This window comes from Theropithecus gelada, chromosome 5 (assembly GCF_003255815.1).
Source record: "Theropithecus gelada isolate Dixy chromosome 5, Tgel_1.0, whole genome shotgun sequence".
Taxonomy (NCBI): Eukaryota; Metazoa; Chordata; class Mammalia; order Primates; family Cercopithecidae; genus Theropithecus; species Theropithecus gelada.
The window spans coordinates 25,236,066-25,257,354 of NC_037672.1; the positions used below are offsets into that span (position 1 = coordinate 25,236,066).

At 38.8% G+C, this 21,289-nt stretch overlaps 1 protein-coding gene across 5 annotated transcripts in view; it reads left to right on the forward strand.

Annotated features, from left to right (window-relative positions):
• The window catches only part of RBPJ (recombination signal binding protein for immunoglobulin kappa J region), a 114,716-nt gene that overhangs the window by 37,152 nt on the left and 56,275 nt on the right, over positions 1-21,289 (forward strand). Inside the window, exon 2 of one of the 5 annotated variants that reach the window (XM_025384969.1) lies at positions 6,021-6,203. The exons of the other annotated variants lie outside the window; for them this stretch is intronic. Coding sequence (XP_025240754.1) covers positions 6,187-6,203 — 17 coding nt within the window. The 5' untranslated portion in view covers positions 6,021-6,186. The remainder of the gene's footprint in view (positions 1-6,020; positions 6,204-21,289) is intronic. 5 annotated transcript variants of the gene reach the window in all.

The window sequence follows — 21,289 nt, forward strand, 5'->3', positions numbered from 1 at the left end:
TGTCGCCCAGGCTGGAGTGCAGTGGCCGGATCTCAGCTCACTGCAAGCTCCGCCTCCCGGGTATTTTTCAATGTTTTGCTTGGAACTTTAAATTTGAAGAAACAGTGGAGCCCTTTGTAAAGGTTTTAAAACAAGAGCTTTATTTCAAGAAAATAGCTAGTGATAATTGTGAAGGCTAGGCTTTTGAGGATAGGTGATTGACTATAGGATTGTTATAGTGATCCTGTGCTGTAAGGAAGAACTTAATGAAGGCCGAGGCATTAGAAATAAAAGAAAGGCATCAGATTCAAGTAGTGTTACAGAGTTAAAATCAGTTTGTAAGACTTGGCTTAGGATGGGAAGGAAAATGGTTGAATGTCGTGGCTATCTGGGAGGATGAGTAGTGCCACTTAACGAAGATAGAAATAGGAGAAATAGATGGGCTGGGCGCGATGGCTCACGCCTGTAATCCCAGCACTTTGGGAGGCCGAGGTGGGCGGATCACGAGGTCAGGAGATCCAGACCATCCTGGCTAACACGGTGAAACCCCGTCTCTACTAAAAATACAAAAAAATTAGCCTGGCGTGGTGGCGGGCGCCTGTAGTCCTAGCTACTCGGGAGGCTGAGGCAGGAGAATGGCGTGAACCCGGGAGGTGGAGCTTGCAGAGATCCGAGGTCGTGCCACTGCACTCCAGCCTGGGCGACAGAGTGAGACTCCGTCTCAAAAAAATAAAAATAAAAAAGAAGGCCGGGCGCGGTGGCTCAAGCCTGTAATCCCAGCACTTTGGGAGGCCGAGACGGGCGGATCACGAGGTCAGGAGATCGAGACCATCCTGGCTAACCCGGTGAAACCCCGTCTCTACTAAGAAATACAAAAAACTAGCCGGGCGAGGTGGTGGGCGCCTGTAGTCCCAGCTACTCGGGAGGCTGAGGCCGGAGAATGGCGTGAACCCGGGAGGCGGAGCTTGCAGTGAGCTGAGATCCAGCCACTGCACTCCAGCCTGGGCGACAGAGCGAGACTCCGTCTCAAAAAAAAAAAAAAAAAAAAAAAAGAAATAGGAGAAATACGTTCGATTTGTAAAATAACAAGGGAAATATTTAGAAAATTTATCAAAATATAAGGAAGAGAGTAAGTTACTATCCATTATTTATGTATCTCATCAGGTGTGTTCAGTTTATTTATTGTGGCAAAATATACATAAATAAAATTTACCATTTAAACAGTTTTAAACTGTACAGTTTAGTGGTAGTAAGTACATTCTCGGTGCTGTGCAACCATCACTACCATCCATCTTGAAAGCTGTTTTCATCTGCCCAAACTGAAGCTCCAAACCCATTAAATAATAACTCCCCATTGCCCCCCAGGTCCCTGGTAATCACCATTCTTTTTGTCTCTATGAGTTTGACTACTCTAGGTACTTCATGTAAGTGGAATCATGTAGTATTTGTCTTTTTGCGACTGGCTTACTTCACTTACCATAATATCTTAAAGGTTCATCCATGTAGCATTGGCAGAATTTTGTTTCTTTTTAAAGCAGAATAGTATTCCACTGTATGCATATACCACATTTTAAAATCCACTCATTGGTAGGTAGATACTTGGGTTACTTATGCTCAGATGTTTTTTGTATGTTTTTGAGGGGGTATTCCGTGTGTGTGTGTGTGTGTGTGTGTATATATATATATATATAAATGATCAGAGAGTGAATTGCTTAGTTATTAAAGAATGAATATAATAAAACTGAGTTTGATAAAACTCTACAAACCACTGCACTCTTATATAGATCCATTGTTACAAAATAGTGTTGTTTTCCAAAATGACGATTACAGAAGACCATACATTGTACTGTGCAAATACATCATGACCACTGGAAAAATAGTATAAAATATGTATCCTACTAGTACTAAGTACCATAATGGTCAAAGGTTTAGTATAAAGTTAATAGAAGACCTGGGATTCTTAATATATGATGATTGGCTTATCATAAGGAAGGGTAATAGGTACAAAATTACATACACTTTGAAGTGTCCAAAACAATGAAGGTGTAGTATATGTGCTAGTCTTTGAGTTTCCACACAGGTGACTTTACTAACATTTCTTTCTGTATTTTAAAAACAGTCCACTCAGTCCAGGTGCAGTGCCTCATGCCTGTAAGCCCAGCACTTTGGGAGGCCAAGGCAGGAGGATCACTTGAAGCCAGGAGTTTGAGACCAGCTTGGCAGCATAGTGAGACCCCATCTCTGCAAAAAAAAAAAAAAAAAAAAAAAGAAAAGAAAAAGAAAGTTAGCGGGGTATGTGGTGCATGCCTATATAGTTCCAGCTACTCAGGAGGCTGGGGCATGAGAATTACTTGAGCCCAGGAGGTTGAGGCTGCAGTGAGCCATAATTGTGCCACTGCACTACAGCCTGGGTAACAAAGTAAGATCCCGTCTCTTAAAAAAAAAAAAAAAAAAAAAGTCCATTCATTTATTCAGGTTTGAGGCAATGGGTTCACTACTGCTCCCCACTTTCCCAGTTCATTGTGTCATCACTATGTTCCAGATATTGTTCTAAGTGCCTTACATGTTTTAAGTCTTTTCCCCCCTCCATTATTTTTACCCCAATTTTTCAAAAGGAGAAAGTAAGTCATCTAGAGGTTAAGTAACTTGCCTGAAGTCTTATAGCTAGTGAGTAGTGGATCTAGGAATCAGACCCAGACAATCTTCTCTTAAGCTTTGCTGCCACTCTTAACACCTTTGTCAAGGTGCTGTCATAAGTGCTGGAGGTACAGAAATGTACACACCTGAAATTTTTTCTTTCTTCTTTTTCTTTTCTTGTTTTTTGTTTTTTTTGTTTTTTTTTGTTTTTTTTTTTTTGAGGCAGAGTCTTGCTCTGTCACCCAGGCTGGAGTGCAGTGGCACAATCTCGGATCTCTGCAAGCTCTGCCTCCCAGGTTCACGCCATTCTCCTGCCTCAGCCTCCCGAGTAGCTGGGACTACAGGTGCCTGCCACCATGCCAGGCTAATTTTTTGTATTTTTAGTAGAGATGGGGTTCCACCGTGTTAGCCAGGATGGTCTCGATCTCTTGACCTCATGATCTGCCTGCCTCGGCCTCCCAAAGTACTGGGATTACAGGTGTGAGCCACAGTGCCGGGCAAAATTTTTCTTGATCTCATGGAATGTACACATTTATATTTATTAAACGTATTTTAAAATTTCTGTTCTGATTAAAATGTATAAATAGACATACAAAAATATGTAATGTAGGAAAATACTATATATAGTTAGGTAATCATATGTAATTAACATATTACCATGTTATTTCAGTATTATTTAACAAACGTTTCCATTGTATGGATGTGTCATAATTGAACCATTCCCCTGTGTTGGAAAGAAATACCCAAGCCTTTCCTAATAATCATATTGCAATGACCGTTATAACACCTTCATCATTGTCGTTTCAGATTACTATATGAGGCTGTTTATGAAAACATTAGTTATTGGCATCTGTTTCTAACTACTTTCCTGAAGTTTATGCTTTAGCAGTAGTTTGCTAGTAGTTATTTGATCTCATAATTTCATAAACATTGTGTGTTGTAAATTCAGTAGTCAAAACCAAAACAATGAGAATTTAGTCATCAAAAAAGTGGGCCTTATTTATATTAATTTAATTTTTCCGCTTTCAGAGTCTTTGCTCTCCTTGATACTGGCATCACAATGTATTTTTAGTGTATTAATACATACAAAGTTTTGAATTATAAATGTGAATTTTGATGTAAATACAATTCTCAAAATATTAATATATGCCACCAAATAAGTTAATTTTAAAATGGAAAATTGGATATACCAAAAATCATTTTAGATTCTTATTATCATTTAGCAGTGAATGTGTGTTTTTTTGCTATTCTGCCTGGAAGCGCCATTCCTAAATATTTTCTTCCATTCATTCGACAAATATTTGTGTGCCTACTGTATTTGATGGCATATCAGGTATACCTGCCATCATGAACTTTCTATATTTAGCTTATCAATCATATATTCAAAGTAGAGTTTGTAACATTTTCACATATTTAGTAGTTTCTAGTGCCTACTGTGTTGCAGGCTTTGGTGGTTAAGTGATGATAGGTTTACAGAGATGAAAGACAAAAGTTACACCCTTTGGACCTCACAGCATAGTAAAGGAAGGAGACTATAATAATTAGCACGGAAGTAGAATGTTTTCTAGACAGTTTCATAGGTGTTTTTTTTTTCTTTTTTTTTTTTTGAGACACAATCTCACTGTGTCACCCAGGCTGGAGTGCAGTTGTGTGATCTTGGCTCACTGCAACCTCCGCTTCCCAGGTCCTGCCTCAGCCTCTTGAGTAGCTGGGACTACCAGTGTGCGCCACCATGACCAGCTAATTTTGTGTGTGTATGTGTGTGTATTTTTAGTAGAGATGGGGTTTCACCATGTTGGCCGGGCTGGTCTCAAACTCCCGATCTCAGGTGATCCATCCACCTTGGCCTCCCAGAGTGCTGGGATTATAGGCGTGAGCCACCGCTCCCAGCCTCATAGAGTTTTAAATATACATTACTGAAGATAAAAATAGAGTGCAACTAAAGATAAAATAAAGATTTGTAGTTCTGTATAGGATTCATTTGTCTGGAGGAGCAGAGTGTAGGAAACAATGTGATATCCTTTCAGGAGTGTGTGTGTGTGTGTGTGACATTCAGAGCCATTAAGTTGTTTTAAGTAGGAACCGGAAGGGGCCAGAGGGATGGACTAATGTATAAAATAATCAGTTTGAAAAGATGGTTGTGGCTGCAGGCAGAGATTTCATTGGATCGGGTCCCTTGTTTCTGTTCTTCATTAGTTTCTTCGCACCTACTGTGGTAGAGTTCTTTCCTATACGTAATTCTGTCACCATTATCAGCTTTCTGAAAAGTGACCTACATTTTATAGTCTGCATTCCCCACAATCTACAGTAAATCTAAATCTTAAAAATATGCAATTTTTTCTGACAGTGGATTGAAAGATTTTCATCAGTTACATCTGCTCTTTCAACCAGGAAATAGTTTCATTTTCTCCTTAGCGCATACTTTTTAGCCCTAGCTGGGAAACTTTCATCTTCCATTCTTTACACAAGCTGTTCCACATTCCTAGAGTATAACAGAACCTTTCTCATCTACTTCTCTCCTAGGAAGCTCTTTATGGCTTGCCTGTATTAAAATTTTGCCTTATCAGTCATCCTAAAGTAATTTAAATTGCTTTATGACAGTAAATGAATGTATTTATTGATCAGTTATCAGTTAGTTTTACTTTGTGTAGCTTGAGTGTTCTTTCTTGTAGCTACATGATGCCACACTTGTAAAAGCAGTGTGAATTCTTAGTAGATTTAAAATGTGATACATATACTTCTTACTATACCATTTCTAAAAATGAAATATTTTTTATGTTTTTATGTAAGAAAGGTGGGATGGGGTGAGGAGGAAAGGAACAGATACCTGCCAAGTCAATCACAGAATGGGAGTAAAACTTGATGGTTAGCTGTCTGTCTGTTCATTTTTATGAATGCTATTATAGAAGTAAGCTTTAGAAACTGGAGCTGTTTTCAGTTTAATGACATCCATAGAATTAACCTGATTCATTAATATCAGCATCAGGAGGAGCATTGTTTGAAGAATCCCCTACCTGGTCTATTAATCAGTTTCCTTTTAGACAGGTTGTATAGGTGATTTCTGGCTCTCATTCACAGAATAGAATAGTGGTCGTTGAGAAGTGGACCTAGCATGTAGCAAGTCTTCAGACCAGTGTTTTAAGTAATTTTTATTCCTTGAGAAGAAAATTGAAGAAACAGTTGGGGCAAAGAGATTTGTGGGGTTTTACTAGAAAGATCTCGATAAAGCAAGGACTGTCACTCCACCCCTCATTCATATGAGGGTTCACATTAAAAATGACAGTGTTACACAGTGGTAGCAGCAGCTTTTTTGTTTTTCTTAGTCATGGCAGCAGTTAACACAGTGCACTTAGTGGTTTAACATACCAACACTTAAGGCCTTGTTTTTTGTTTTTGTTTTTAAGTCATTGAAATTATGAGACTATCATTCAAATGGAAGCATTATAGTTCTTCGGAACCATTATGATCTCAAAACGAAAGGAGAATGATACAGATACACTGGCTGAGGTGTTTTGAGGTGCATCGAAGTGTTCCGAGCTGTGACTTACCTTAACATGTTCTTGAAGTACCATGGCGTGGATTAAAAGGTATGCTTTAGAAATCTCCCAGTGACCCCAAGGTCATGGATAGAATGAACACTCATGATTCTGTATTTAGTTATTGCATATTTAAGATATTCTGTATTTAGTTACTGCATATTTAAGATATATAACTTTTGATTATAGATGTGGTTATGGATTTATGGTAGTATTTTTTGTGACAAAAACCCATGGATTTTCTTTTTCCTTTATGATATATGGTTATAGAAGATACTGTGGTAAATATTTTCCCTAAGTTTTTATAGTAATGGGCTGTAATTTCATTCAACAAATAGTTTAGGGATTATTCATGTATTACTCTGTAATTATCTTTTACATCATAGACTAGTTCTCTACAGAACTGTCATTTTATGGTAGCCTGAATAGGAAATAGTTGGATGAAGTCTTCAGTTTGGGTACTAATTTGACCAAACAAAACAATTTTTATTTGGGCCATTTAGTACAGTTTTTTTCTTTTACAAAGAATTTTCACTTAAAGGAAAATGAGTTATTTATTTATTTATAATTTTTATTTGTTTTTGAGATGGAGTCTTGTTCTGTTGTCTAAGCTGGAGTGCAGTGGTACAATTTCAGATCACCGCAACCTCCGCCTCCCGGGTTCAACCAATTCTTCTGCCTCAGCTTCCTGAGTAGCTGGAACTACAGGAACGCACCACCATACCTGGCTAATTTTTGTATTTTTAGTAGAGACGGGGTTTCACCATATTGGCCAGGCTGGTCTCGAACTCCTGACCTCGTGATCCACCTGCTTCGGCTTCCGAAAGTGCTGGGATTACAGGCGTGAGCCACCACACCCAGCCTATTATTTATTTATTTTTTTGTTGAGACAGAGTCTTGCTCTGTTGTCCAGGCTAGAGTGCAGTGGCACGATCTCAGCTCATTGCAACCTCTGCCTCCTGGGTTCAAGCAATTCGCCTGTCTCAGTCTACCGAGTAGCTGGGACTGTAGGCGCCTGCCACCATGCCCGGCTCATTTTTGTATTTTTAGTAGAGATGGGGTTTCACCATATTTGTCAGGCTGGTCTTGATCTTCTGACCTCAGGTGATCTGCCTGCCTCAGCCTCCCAAAGTGCTGGGATTACAGGTGTGAGCCACCACGCCTGGCCAAAAATGAGTAATTTTAAAAATTAATATTGTGATTATTGTTTATTTAACAATATATGTATGCATGCAGTTATTCATTTGTTTGTGGTATATAGTTTTGCTGTTACTTGTGGTTACTAGTATAGTAATTCTAGTCTTTATAATACCCATTTAACCATCAAAAACCTTTAAAGTTTTTATTTTTGTAAAATTTTGAGTGACGTAATAAGTTTGTTAATTATATGAAATCTTGGAAACCTGATTTTTGTACTCTGTGTTTGGTATTAAATGCTCTTTTTAAAGAGTGATAGAAGTGAATGGAGAATGCTGAATTCATTAATATTACATCAGATTCAGAACTCTCTTTTAGGTAATAGAAGAAACAATATTGGGAAGACAAGTTTAAATCAATCATGGATAGATAAGTGTAATAGAAATAGAAATAGAAGTGGACTATAAATACTGGTATAGTCCATGATTTTTGTCAGTTAGTCTACCTTAATGTTAAAATCCTATTGGTATGTTAGCAGTTATATTCTTAATGGAATTTACTTGTTAAAGTAAGATGAAACTGCTTTATATTAAACTCTAGTCCATAATGACAGTGATCTAATCAAGTTCCAAGATAGAATAATCTGCTTATTAGCCAAGGCAATCAATCAGTTCAATCAGGAATTTTATGTCTGTTGGGACAGAATAGTATCCACCCTCCAAAAAGACATTCTTGGACATAATGGTTTCAGGATAGTGTTCAATGTGTTGTTTACAAAATTGTTTCTTGATAATACTTGCTATCTCAACTTTAACATTTCTTTTTGGGGTAGCACTTGAGAATCCATTTGTTTTGTTTTAACTCCACAGAGGTTTATGATGTACAGCTAGAGTTGGGAAGTCCTGTTCTCTTTGGAAGACCTTTTTTTTTTGTTCTTTCTGAAATGGAGTCTTGCTCTGTTGCCCAGGCGGGAGTGCAGTGGTGTGATCTCGGCTCACTGCAACCTCCACCTCCCGGTTCAAGCAATTCTCCTGCCTCAGCCTCCCCAGTAGCTGGGAATACAGGCGCGAGCCACCATGCCCAGCTAATTTTTTGTATTTTTAGTAGAGACAGGGTTTCAGTATGTTGACCAGGTTGGTCTCGAACTCCTGACCTCATGATCTGCCCATCTTGGCCTCCCAAAGTGCTGGGATTATAGGTGTGAGCCACCGTGCCCAGCCTGGAAGTCTTTATAGCTTTGTAGTTAAAAGCTTACTTAGACCCTGGGGTCACCTCACCTGCATTTCAAACCTAACCCTTCCCTTGTTATTGTGACAGGTTCTAAGAGTGACTTGAAAAAACCCATACATTTCTATATTTTTAAAAAAGCATATTGTTATGTAATTGTATAGTATGAATTATATATAGATAATTGTACATATACACACAGTGCAGGTTTGGGCATGTAGGAAGCCAGTGTTAGATTAAGTGTTGATTATTAAATGAAGTACACTGGTATAGTCCATGATTTTTGTCAGTTTGTCTACCTTAATGTTAAAATCCTTTTGGTATGTTAGCAGTTATATTCTTAATGGAATTTACTTGTTAAAGTAAAATGAAACTGCTTTATATTAAACTGTAGTCCATAATGACAGTGATCTAATCAAGTTCCAAGGTAGAATAGATGAGAATTTTTTTTTTTTGTAGAGGGTGCACTATTACATTTTTCTTATCCTGACTGAGTCTTGTACTCTTCTATGCTATTCCTAGAGTAAAATAAGCCATCACTATTTGACTGATGTTTTCAATTCTTTGGGCTTTTTCTCATCAGTGAAAGAAGGTGGCCACTGGAATTTGCTACTTTATCCATGATCATCTTATCCTGCTGGGTTGATTTCTGTGTTTTCTAAAGCTGTGTTTTTCAAATTGCAGGCTTCAGCACATTCATGAGTGGGTAAAGAAAAATTCAGTGGGTTATGACCAGCATTAGAACATGTATTAGAATAGAAAATAAAATATCAGTGCATTGAATATAGAAAAGAATGTATTTCTTAAAACTTCTGTTTTAGTTGTATCAAAAGATTGAAATAAAATATATACACATTTATGTGGATATTGTTTAGTTCCACTAAGTGTATGTTTCCCTTAGTCATAGATGTCCCTTAAAAGTGGTATTAGTTTTATATTATTTTGTGCCTTCTGAGAAGAAGTGATCAGCATAAGTTTCAGTGTGCTTTCTAATGGTGTGGCAGTCCTCTACGTTACTTTCAAGGGTCCTCCTACCATCTTTTATTTTTATTTTTTGAAGTAAAGGTTATTAGAGAATAAGGAATAGAAAGAGAGTAGGAGAACACAGCAGCAGTGGCTTTTGAGTGACATTAACCAAGGCTGTTTTATTAAGTAGAGTGATGTAGTATCTTGCCCCTTGGCATGCATTGTGATGGTTATCAACTCATAGATTAGTGGTTTTCAAACTGCCAGTGGTAGCACACTCTGGAATCAATTTAGTAAGCTGCTGCCTCCCATGAATCCCCTACCCCCCAAATGAAACAGAAAAGAACAAAATAGAAAATGTTATGAATGTATCACACAATATATACCTTTCTAAAACTTTGTATCAGTGGCATGTATATGTATGGGATTGCAGAGACCTAATTTCTAGTAATCATCAACTGGAAAACTGTGAAACTCAGTCTGATAAATTCCTATCGCCAAGCTGACCTCAGCCATAAAAGCCTCAGATATCTAAGACAAATATTACCAGATCACTTTTTTTTTTAAAATCTCTGATGGTAGAGAACAGTTAGTTTGCTGTAAAACTTTGGTTTTGTTTTTTTGTTGCTGTATCGTTTTGTGATGTGTGTGTGTGTTTGCCCTGGTAAATATATATATATTTATTGATTTTTATTTATTTTTTTGAGATGGAGTCTTGCTCTGTCGCCCAGGCTGGAGTATAGTGGTGTGATCTCGGCTCACTGCAACCTCTGCCTCCTGGGTTCAAGTGGTTCTCCTGCCTCAGCCTGCCGAGTAGCTGGGACTACAGGCACATGCCACCATGCCTGGCTAATTTTTTGTATTTTTAGTAGAGACGGGGTTTCACCATGTTAGCCAGGATGGTCTCGATCTCCTGAACTTGTGATCCACCTGCCTCGGCCTCCCAAAGTGCTGGGATTACAGAATTGAGCCACTGCACCCGGCCTGCCTTGGTAAATATTTAAAGGTTCATATATAAGAAATATACAGTACATCCTGGTTGTGGAAGGATTTACCCTTGCTTTGCATTGATGGAAGAGACTCATGCAGTTAAAAAAAAAAACAAAAAAACAAATAGACTGGGCGCCGTGGCTCACGCTTGTAATCCCAACACTTTGAGAGGCTGAGGCAGGTGGATCACGAGGTCTCGAGTTTGAGACTAGCCTGGCCAAGATGGTGAAACCCCATCTCTACTAAAATTACAAAAATTAGCCAGGCATGACTGCGGGCGCCTCTAGTCCCAGCTACTTGGGAGGCTGAGGCAGGAGAATCTCCTAACCCAGGAGGTGGAGGTTGCAGTGAGCTGAGTTGGCGCCATTGCACTCCAGCCTGGGTGACAGTGTGAGACTCTGTTTCAAAAAAATGAATAAATAAGTAAAATAAAAAGAAAATACAAATAAAATGATGATGCATACTAAAACCTGTCAGTTCAGGCTGAGCAGCGTGGTGGCTCACACCTGTAATCCCAGCACTTTGGGAGGCCGAGGTGGGCGGATCACCTGGGGTCAAGAGTTCAGGACTCTTGGCCAACGTGGCAAAATCCCATCTCTACTAGAAATCCAAAAATTAACCAGATGCGGTTAATCTCAGGTACTTGGGAGGCTGAGGCAGGAGAATTACTGGAATCCAGGACACAGAGGTTGCAGTGAGCCAAGATCATGGCACTACACTCCAGCCTGGGCAACAGAGTAAGACTGTTGTCTTAGAAAAATAAAAATTAAAAATAAAACCTTTCAGTTCACTTTTCATTTTTTATATGTTAGGACTTGTTTGTATAATAGGTGCTTCTTTAATTCAGAAGGCAAATATAAAATTTAAAGTTGCAAAAAATTAAGCATAAATCAAATACATTACAGATATTGAAGGCAGTTAAATGTTCAAATGTTAAACTTTCTGTTTTTGTGAAGATTTCGATAACATTTAAAATTTTATTTTTCTTGGATTAGTTCCTGTGCCTACTGCAGTGTCCTCATAACAGCAGATGTTTGCTTTATAGATTTATTGAGGATGATCACAGAGTTTTTGGTGAATATTTTAAAATAAATAAGGCTTCAAAGCAGGGTGATATCAGCATATGTATATTTTAAGATTGTCTAAAATATAGTTTCTTTCTTCTTAGAAAACAGTAAGAGGATGAAGACTTCTGGTAAATTGTTTCATAGTGGTGGAATTGTACATTAGTTTTCTACACTTGGGAGTTGAAAAATGGAAGAATTATTTGCCAAAAGAGGAGGACAAAAGATAATACGCATAATTCATCTTTTTCTGCAAGTTCTTGGAAATTGAGTCAAAGTACATAGTTCAGTTCTCTGAATTGGGCATGATATGCTTTTCAGAAATCATGTTTTGAAATTATAGAAGATAAATAACCTCTCCCAATCAGTGTGTTAACTACCCTGATGATGGTTGCTTGTCTTTGTACAGATGTGTGCAGGCATACATTTTCAGTGGTGGAGGCAGTAAATGAAAACATATGGATTCAGAGTATAGAAGAGTTGAATTTATTTTTTTCTATTGCTTTGTTTCACCAGATTCTCCCTATTCCACATTAACCCCTTGTCTTCTCCCAGATTATCCAACTCTTCCTAGTCTTTTCCATAGCATTGGTTTGGCTTTTTGGCGATATATGAGAGGATTGCTTTTTTTCCCCCCTTAAGTTATGTTTAGTCACTTCAGTCTTACCGCTTTCCACCTCATGCTGCTTATCCTGTTGGAAGCACAAGGTTTTATGTTGTCTCTCTGTGGAATTTGTTTCTTCAAAGCTTTGTCTTTTTCCTTTGGTTGTCATCATGCATGTTAGCAGCTTGTATTCTTTTTCTTTGGTAAATTTCTCCTCCTAGAGTGTACTTTAGAAGGAAACTAAACTGCATTCTAGTTTAGTTGGCCCCAAACTGAGATCAGTAGCCAGAGATGGCACCCAGGGGTGATGAGGGGATTAAAAATGCCTGTAGAAGTGTTGTTGGCAGCAGCTAAGCAGCTAGATTAATGAAATGTGCATGAAATTTAACTTTAAATAAACTCCTTTATTGTTGAAGTTTCAGTGGAAAAACTAACTTGAGTGGGAAATTCTAGCCCTGGGGCAGGGATAGGCCAGAGATAAGTAACACAAATATGCTTATAAAATGGGGGTGACTGGGTGCAAGCAGAACACACTGAAAGCATTCATATTTGAAATAAACAGTCACTGTCTCTGTAGGGAGCCAATTTTCAATCCTTGGTCTACTTTCTAAATCTATTCTTTCCCCCACCCTCATTAACAGATTTTGCTTATTTTGTTGACTCCTGTATCTCCATCCCCTGGGACAGTGAATAGTCATAACAGGTATTCAGCAAATATTAGTCAAATGAATGAACTTTTGATAATACTAGGTTTTTAAGACATGCATCTATCCTGTCATGGCAGAACAGGTCATACTCTTATTTACCAACCTCTTAACTACAAACTAAGAGAATAACTAGATACATAAGAAGGTAATCTTATTTTGAAGTGATTTCAATTTCTAGAAATTTGTCATCACTGAACTCTTGTGAGTTGGGGATTGGTACATCTGAAGGCCAAGAAAATCTGAGTGTGTTATGCTAACATTGAATCAATATTGCACTTACAAGATTTCCCTTACCAAATGATTTACCCAGTCTTCACAACAGCTCTGCAGATTGCTAACAATTAACATTCCTATTTTACAGAGATGGAAGCTCTAGAATAACTATAAAAGTGTTGGGATTTTTTGTTTGTTTGTTTTTGTTAGAAAAACCTGGATTTTGAGGAAGCAAAATGTAGAAAGAGTTTATGTAATAATTCACCAGATTTTTCTCACAGTGGTGGATATCCAAGTGTGAGATTATTTGATTGTGATCTGTGCTCGTATTCCACAGAAGAAAAGCTCTGTATTTCAACTAAAACATTTCCATATTTGGGACTGACCAGATTTGGTTTATTAGGAGGTGGACAGTTGCCCTTTTATGGCCACTAGATACTCCATTGCTCTCTTTTATTTCTCTTGGTGGCTGTGACACTCCCTCAGTCTTTTCTTTCTTTTTTTTCACTGATCTTTTGTACTCCAGTGTCCTCTTGCTTTCCTCCCTCTCTCTTCCAACCTTCTAGCCCCTTTCTCTCTCTTCTCCCATTCCTCATTTACATGCAGCCTGAACAAACAAAAGAGTTTGCTGTACATTCTGCCTGTAAAAGAATAATACGTGAACGTTGCTTTGAGTCAGCGAACGGGGCAGGTCAAGTGAGAAGTGATCTGACCAGCAAGGATCCAGTCAGGAGGATGCTGTGAAATAGCATAAATCTTAGATCTTAGGAGATTGTTCAAAAAGGAGAGAGCTGATCCAGGATGAGTAGTAATTCTTTTTCAGAATAAAGACCTTGTCGAATATAATGACTGGACCAGTGGTTTTAATTTTGGAGAAATACTAGAACCAAACCAAAACATTGATAGATAGTAGGAAAAATTAACAGTTAGAATTACTCCCTTTAACTGGATTTTTGTTCCAAAGTTCAAATTTTTACTTAGAATTAAAGTTTTCTTTTCAATCTGAAATTCTCCTTTATATCTTGAGCTGCTAACATTTTAAAAGCATAGGTAATCAATCTGTTAACTAATAACATTATGACTAATAATATTGTCATTATTATCTTAAACACAGTGGTATATTATTGTTACTACAGTAAAGAATTGCCTGGGTGTAACTGCTGGAGACCTGAACATGGTTTATCACATTTTCCAATCAATTAGTTTTAGACTCAAGAAAACTACATGAGGGAATTTGTAAGGTTTATTGAGAGACTCCCATTTAGATCTTGATACCACTTCTTTATAGAATCTGTCAAAAATGTGGATTATCACTTTTTTGAAGTGGCAACATGCTTCATGAAAGAACATTGCTTGTGGAGCAAGTAATAACAGTAACCTATAGTGTTGTATCTTTGTAGGGCATTCTCCATGTGAAAAATAGTTCTATCAATTTTAGCTACCTGAATTTGGTAAAATAGTTCCCTTTTCTCTCCATTGTAAAACTTTTTGAAAAGTTAGGGGCCGGGCACACTGGCTCACGCCTGTAATCCCAGCACTTTGGGAGGCTGAGGCTGGCGGATCACGAGGTCAGGAGATTGAGACCATCCTGGCTAACATGGTAAAACCCTGTCTCTACTAAAAATACAAATTAGCCGGGCGTGGTGGCAGGTGCCTGTAGTCCCAGGTACTCTGGAGGCTGAGGCAGGAGAATAGCGTGAACCTGGGAGGTGGAGCTTGCAGTGAGCTAAGATCGCGCCACTGCACTCCAGCCTGGGTGACAGAGAAAGACTATGTCTCAAAAAAAAAAAAAAAAAAAAAAAAATTGAAAAGTGAATGTCAACTTACAATTTTTTTCTCCATTGTGGAAATTAACTTAAACATTACAGATCAGTTTTTTAAAAATCATTTTTAACTGTGCTTTAATCATTGATAAATTGTAATTTTTCTAAATAATAATGTAGTTTAATAGATAAGATTCCATAATAATCTTTTTGTTTTGGTTGCATGTGTTTTAACAGATGACTTGCTGTTACAGTTTATTCATATAGTGAGCACTTACTGCGTACAGATTTGTATTTGAGAACTCAATATTGTACACACTTGAGTCATCTTGAATGTGAATAATACAAGCTTCTAACTTTGGCCATATTTCTCTAATGGGTGTGTATGCTATTAAGAAAAAATACTGGCCAGCATTAAAAGTGATAGCCTAAAATGTTTAGTGGGCATTTCCAGTTCGTTTGGAAACTAGTTGGCATTTTTAAATTTTTCTCAGCACTAATACAGTGGTATGACATTTTCTTCATTGCTAGGTTACTTAGTTATAATTCTTTTTTTTTTTTTTTTTTTTTTTTTGGAGACGAAGTCTCGCTCTGTCGCCCAGGCTGGAGTGCAGTGGCGTGATCTCGGCTCACTGCAAGCTCCGCCTCCCGGGTTCCCGCCATTCTCCTGCCTCAGCCTCCCGAGTAGCTGGGACTACAGGCGCCAGCCACCTCGCCTGGCTCATTTTTTTGTATTTTTTTAGTAGAGACGGGGTTTCACCGTGTTAGCCAGGATGGTCTCGATTTCCTGACCTCGTGATCCACCCGTCTCGGCCTCCCAAAGTGCTGGGATTACAGGCTTGAGCCACCGCGCCCGGCCTAGTTATAATTCTTTAGGAGTCTGAATTTGACTGATCCCTACAGCTGTTACCACAGATTTCCCTGGTTTATTTCACTTTATGGTATTGCTTCATATTCTCAAATTGGAATATTACAGTATTTCATCCTTGGGATTCAATAGTTTTGGTTTGCTGAGAAATCAGTTACAGATTAAGAAGTGATTTCTTTGAAACATTAAATAATGATAGATGGCTTGTTTACTGGGAAAAGAGAATGAATGTTATCAGTGAATTGGGATAAGTCATTATTTTGGAAAGGCAAAGAATACAAGTAGTTTATGGAACAGAATATGGTTTCCTTATTTGTTTTGTATGTGGGGCTCATTATCTAAACTTCGTTGATCATTGTGGAGTCAGAAATGAGGGAAAGCCTCACCTTGTGGCTTTCCCACCTTCGTTTTTCCTTTTTAAATTAGAAATAGGCCGGGCGCGGTGGCTCACGCCTGTAATCCCAGCACTTTGGGAGGCCGAGACGGGCGGATCATGAGGTCAGGAGATCGAGACCATCCTGGCTAACACGGTGAAACCTCGTCTCTACTAAAAAATAGAAAAAAAACTAGCCGGGCGAGGTGGCGGGCGCCTGTAGTCCCAGCTACTCGGGAGGCTGAGGCAGGAGAATGGCATGAACCCGGGAGGCGGAGCTTGCAGTGAGCTGAGATCCGGCCACTGCACTCCAGCTCAGGCGACAGAGCAGACTCCGTCTCAAAAAAAAAAAAAAAAAAAAAAGAAATAATGCTGACCTCTCAGGATTGTTAATGAGACTTAAATGAGAATACACATAAGGAGATGTATTCTGTCTATTGCTGTCTCGTTTACTTTGCTATATGAAGCCAGTTGAGGAAGCTACAGGTATAAGTGGCAATGAGAGCCTCATCTAATCTTACGGATTTAGAGAATGGAGATAGAGAAGATAATTTGGAAATCCAGTTGATGGAATTTGTCAGTGAACTGCCTGTGGTGGAAGGCAAGATGAGGAAGGAGGTCAGTAGTACTAGTGCTGTAGACAGTAGAGATTCTGCATGACTTTAGGAAACATGCCTGTACAGAAGTTGGTGAGAGAAGGAATATTAAGAATTAAATAGCTACAGGGGAGCTCCTCTTTAAAGTAAAACTAATCTGTTTCTTAATTAAGCGATTTGACGTAGGGACATTGACTAGACAGTAAACTAGTAAATTAACTCTGTAACACAACACCTTTGCAGCTTGTACAATTTAAGTTCATACATAGCAAAGTACCAAGTAAATACATAACATGAATGACTCAAAACTCTGAAAATCATGTCCACTTTCTAGGGGCCTTGTTCTTGTCTTCTGCATTGCCATCCCAACTCACTCTCTCAAGGCTTTCCTTCCTATACTAGTGTTGCCATAAGTTACTGATGATGCATACATTATTCAGTGCTTGGTGATCTGTCCAGTCTCAATTCCAAACCTTTCCTTTGCCTGTGCTGAATAGAGGCAAACATCGTCAGATGTTTGTAGAAGCATTAATCAGCCTGTAGTATTTCCCAAGGCAAAGCAGCTTGCAGTTAGATCTTGCACCATCGAGCCCTGTGCTTCTGTGCTGTTTATTTCCCTTTCAGAGCCTCATGGCCTCCCATGAGGCTTGAGTGAGCAGATACTAGCTGGTGGGCCTGCTCTTTTGGTCCTAGCAATGCAGGAAGGCAACATGACAGCTTAATGGCTCAGATACACTTTGGCAGAAAGCCATTCTTTAAGCTTTGAATTGTGGTTAAGACTGCTTCTTCAGAGTGGTTTTCATTTTTACCACAAATGTAGGTTTGATCATTATAATGTAAGTTACAATTGAAAAGAAGAAATATAAGTTACAATTCAAAAGAAGAAATGTATTGTTTCGTATTAATACTCAAGCAAGAAAGGCATTTCCTTTTTCATGTAGTGGTGTTACATAAAATGTTTTGGAAATCTCTTCTCCCCTATTCTGAACCATAGGAATTTTGATTCCCATCATTTTATTTTAGTTTATTGTGTTATTTTAAACTCGTATGTAGAATATCTACAATGTCCTATCTTATATGTGTTTAAGAGTGGCAATTGCCATATTTAATTTTTTCCTTAGGGGCAGGCTTCTTTGAAATAGCTTAACCCATTATAAACCTGACTCATGGTCTTGTCTTTGTTCATTAGACCTTATTTCGAAGGGCTCCATAAAAGCTCTGGTCTATGTTATTGAAAAGGAAAGATGCACTGCTGAATTCAAGTACATGAAAATACCAAACTGTGTGTCAATGGCTTGGCTGCTAAGAAATTGGCCAAACATGGTTTGATGGAGGCTGGGCTCGTACTGTGTCTGTGTAATTTCTACCAACAGAAAAAAGAACACAAAACCTCTTCGTTAAATGGAACTATATGTAGATTCATGTTCTTTTTCAATTTAGAAAAAAAAACGTTCCTTGCAGAATTCTGATTGATAGTGTAAGCCATACATTCAGAAGACTGTCACAGTCCCTACTGCAATTGTAACATAGTGCTCTCGTGCAGGAAAAATGCAAGATAAATTGTTTCAGAATCAGATTTATGACATATATGTGCACACACAAGTGTCTTTGTGTGTATATATGTAGTCAAAGTGTGACACCCATAACAGATGTCTTTAGATTTCCTGAATGTTGTGTTTACAGCTTTATTTTACTTTTTTTTTTTTTTTTGAGACGGAATCTTGCTCTGTCACCCAGGCTGGAGTGCAGTGGCACGATCTCGGCTCACTACAGCCTCTGCCTCCTGGGTTCAAGCGTTTCTCTTGCCTCAGCGTCCTGAGTAGCTGGGATTACAGGTGGCCGCCACTACATCCAGCTAATTTTTTGTATTTTTAGTAGAGATGGAGTTTCATCATGTTGGCCAGGCTGGTCTCGAACTCCTGACCTCAGGTGATCCACTCGCCTCAGTCTTCCAGAGTGTTAGGATTACGGGCGTGAGCCACTGCACTCTGCCATGTTTACAGCTTTAGAAAACATTTTCTTACTTCTAGTAATCAAGGAAAAATTTACTGTGTACCCTTGTAAAATTTAGTCAGTAACTGAAGGATCGGGAAGGTAATGAGTTTCCTTTCAGATTTTTTGTTGCCCCCCTCACTCACACCAAATCAGTGCTATATCATAGAAGGTTTTAAGTCAGTTAATGCACTTTACATTTCTGTCATAAAAATTCATATTCTGTCACCCCTTTTTTTTTTTTTTCCTAGATGGAGTCTCACTGTGTCACCCAGGCTGGAGTGCAATGGCATGATCTCCGCTCACTGCAACCTCCGTCCCCCAGGGTTCAAGCAGTTCTCCTGCCTCAGCCTCTCGAGTAGCTGGGACTACAGGCATGCACCACCATGCCCAGTTAATTTTTGTATTTTTAGTAGAGACAGGGTTTCACCATGTTGGCCAGGATGGTGTCAATCTCTTGACCTTGTGATCCACCTGTCTCCTCGTGATCCACCTGTCTCCCTGCCTCAGCCTCCCAAAGTGCTGGGATTACAGGCGTGAGCCAATACACCCAGCCCCTGTCACCCTTTCACATTGTAGTGTCCATAATTGAAATGCAATTAAATTCTGTCCTAATGCAGAGTACGTGGAAAATCATGAACGTTATAATCTAGTTAACATTTTTGAACAGAATTTACCAGTATATGAACTTGTGCAAGGTAGTTTCTAAGCTGGTTTCCTCATCTGTATGATGAGGATAATAATACCTACCTGGTAAGATTGATGTGGGGGCTGGGCGCGGTGGCTCATGCATGTAATCCCAGCACTTTGGGAGGCTGAGGCAGGGGGATCACTGGAGCTCAGGAGTTCGAGACCAGCCTGGGCAACGTGGTGAAACCCTGTTTCTACAAAAAAATACAAAAATTAACTGGGTATGGTGGCTCACACCTGTGGTCCCAGCTACTGGGGAGTAGGATCACTTCAGCCTGTGGAGGTTGCAGTGAGCCAAGATTACGTCACTGCACTCCTGCCCTGTCTAAAAAAAAAAAAAAGAAGAAGAATGTGGGTATGATGTGAGATATGCATACAAAGTATGTAACATAGTGCCTGCCCTCCAGTAGCTGCTATTGTAATGTACTTCATATGGATAGGGACCGTGTTTCTTTTTTGCTGTTATCTGTTCCGAGTATCTAGTGTGGTACCTAACACCTAATGGGTGTTGAATAGTGAAAGGGAAAAGGAACCAGAATCTGGGAGAACAATTAATTATTACCATTCTTCTTCATTCCTCTTCATCTCAGTTTTAGGTGAAATAGGCAAAAGAATTTCACTACTTTAACAATTTGAAGTGAGGGTGAGAAATAAGAGAGAAATGAGAGAGAAAGTGCAAGGAAGAAAACTGTGTGACATCTTGTATGTACAAGCCAGTTTTCCATAATCACATTGTGGATTTTCCATGGAAGACGTTCAGTCCCCAGCAGTCTTTGTTGGGATGCACACAAAGCGCGCATGAAGCCCATCATGTAGCAAGTCAGGGGAAAGGGATGCTGCGTGCTGTCTGGCTGCCCTTCCTAGGGAGGTGTGGATTCTAGAACAGACTTCACTATGTTTCTCTCTCCTTTTGTATCCTTACCTTGATGGTAATAGGAACAATTTATATTCATACATATACTCCTCAGGTTCCTTTTTATTTCCTTTTTATTGCTAGTTTTGACACCTACGTGTCTGTTTTTTCTGTTACTGGGCAGCTGGAGCCACCTGACCTGGCACTAACATAGGACCCCTCACAGCTGAGCTTAGTTATCCCTCTCTAAGCCATAGTTTAAGGACAAACTAAATATATTTTTTGTGGTAAAATATACATAATGTAAAATTAACCATTTTAGCCAATTTTAAGTCTGCAGTCCAGTGGCATTAAGTACATTGATGTTATTGTGAATGCACTTAACCATCACCAGCATCCATCTCCAGAACTTTTCATCCTCCCAAATTGAAACTCTGTACTCATTTAACAATAACTCTCCATTCTCCCTTCTCCCCCAGGTCCCTGGTAGCCACCAATTTTTCTGTCTCCATGAATTTGACTACTAGGTACCTCATATAAGTGGAATCATATAATAATTTGTCCTTTTGTGTTTGGCTTATTTCGCTTAGCATGTCTTCAAGGTTTATTCATGTTGTGTTATAACATATATCAGAATTTCTTTCCTTTTCAGGCTGAATCATATCCCATCATATGTATGTATGTACCACATTTTTGTTACCCATTTGTTCATTGTCAGTGTACATTTGAGTTGTTTTCCACCTTTTGGCTATTGTGAATAATGGTACTGTGAATATTAGTGTACAACTGTCTTCTAATTCCAGCTTTCATTTTTTTCTGAGTATATGCTCAGAAGTGGAACTGATAGATCATATGGTAATTCTGTGTTTGTTATTTTGAGGAACCATACTGTTTTCCATAGTGGCTGTACCATTTTGCATTCTCACTAGCTATGCATGAAAGTTTCCAGTTTTCCCCATATCCTTGACAACCCTTGTTACTTTATTGTTATTGTTTTTTGTTTTAAATCAAAGCCATCCTAATGGGTATGAAGTGGTATCTCACGGTTTTGATTTGCATTTCCCTAATTAGGGAGGTTGAGTATCTTTTCATGT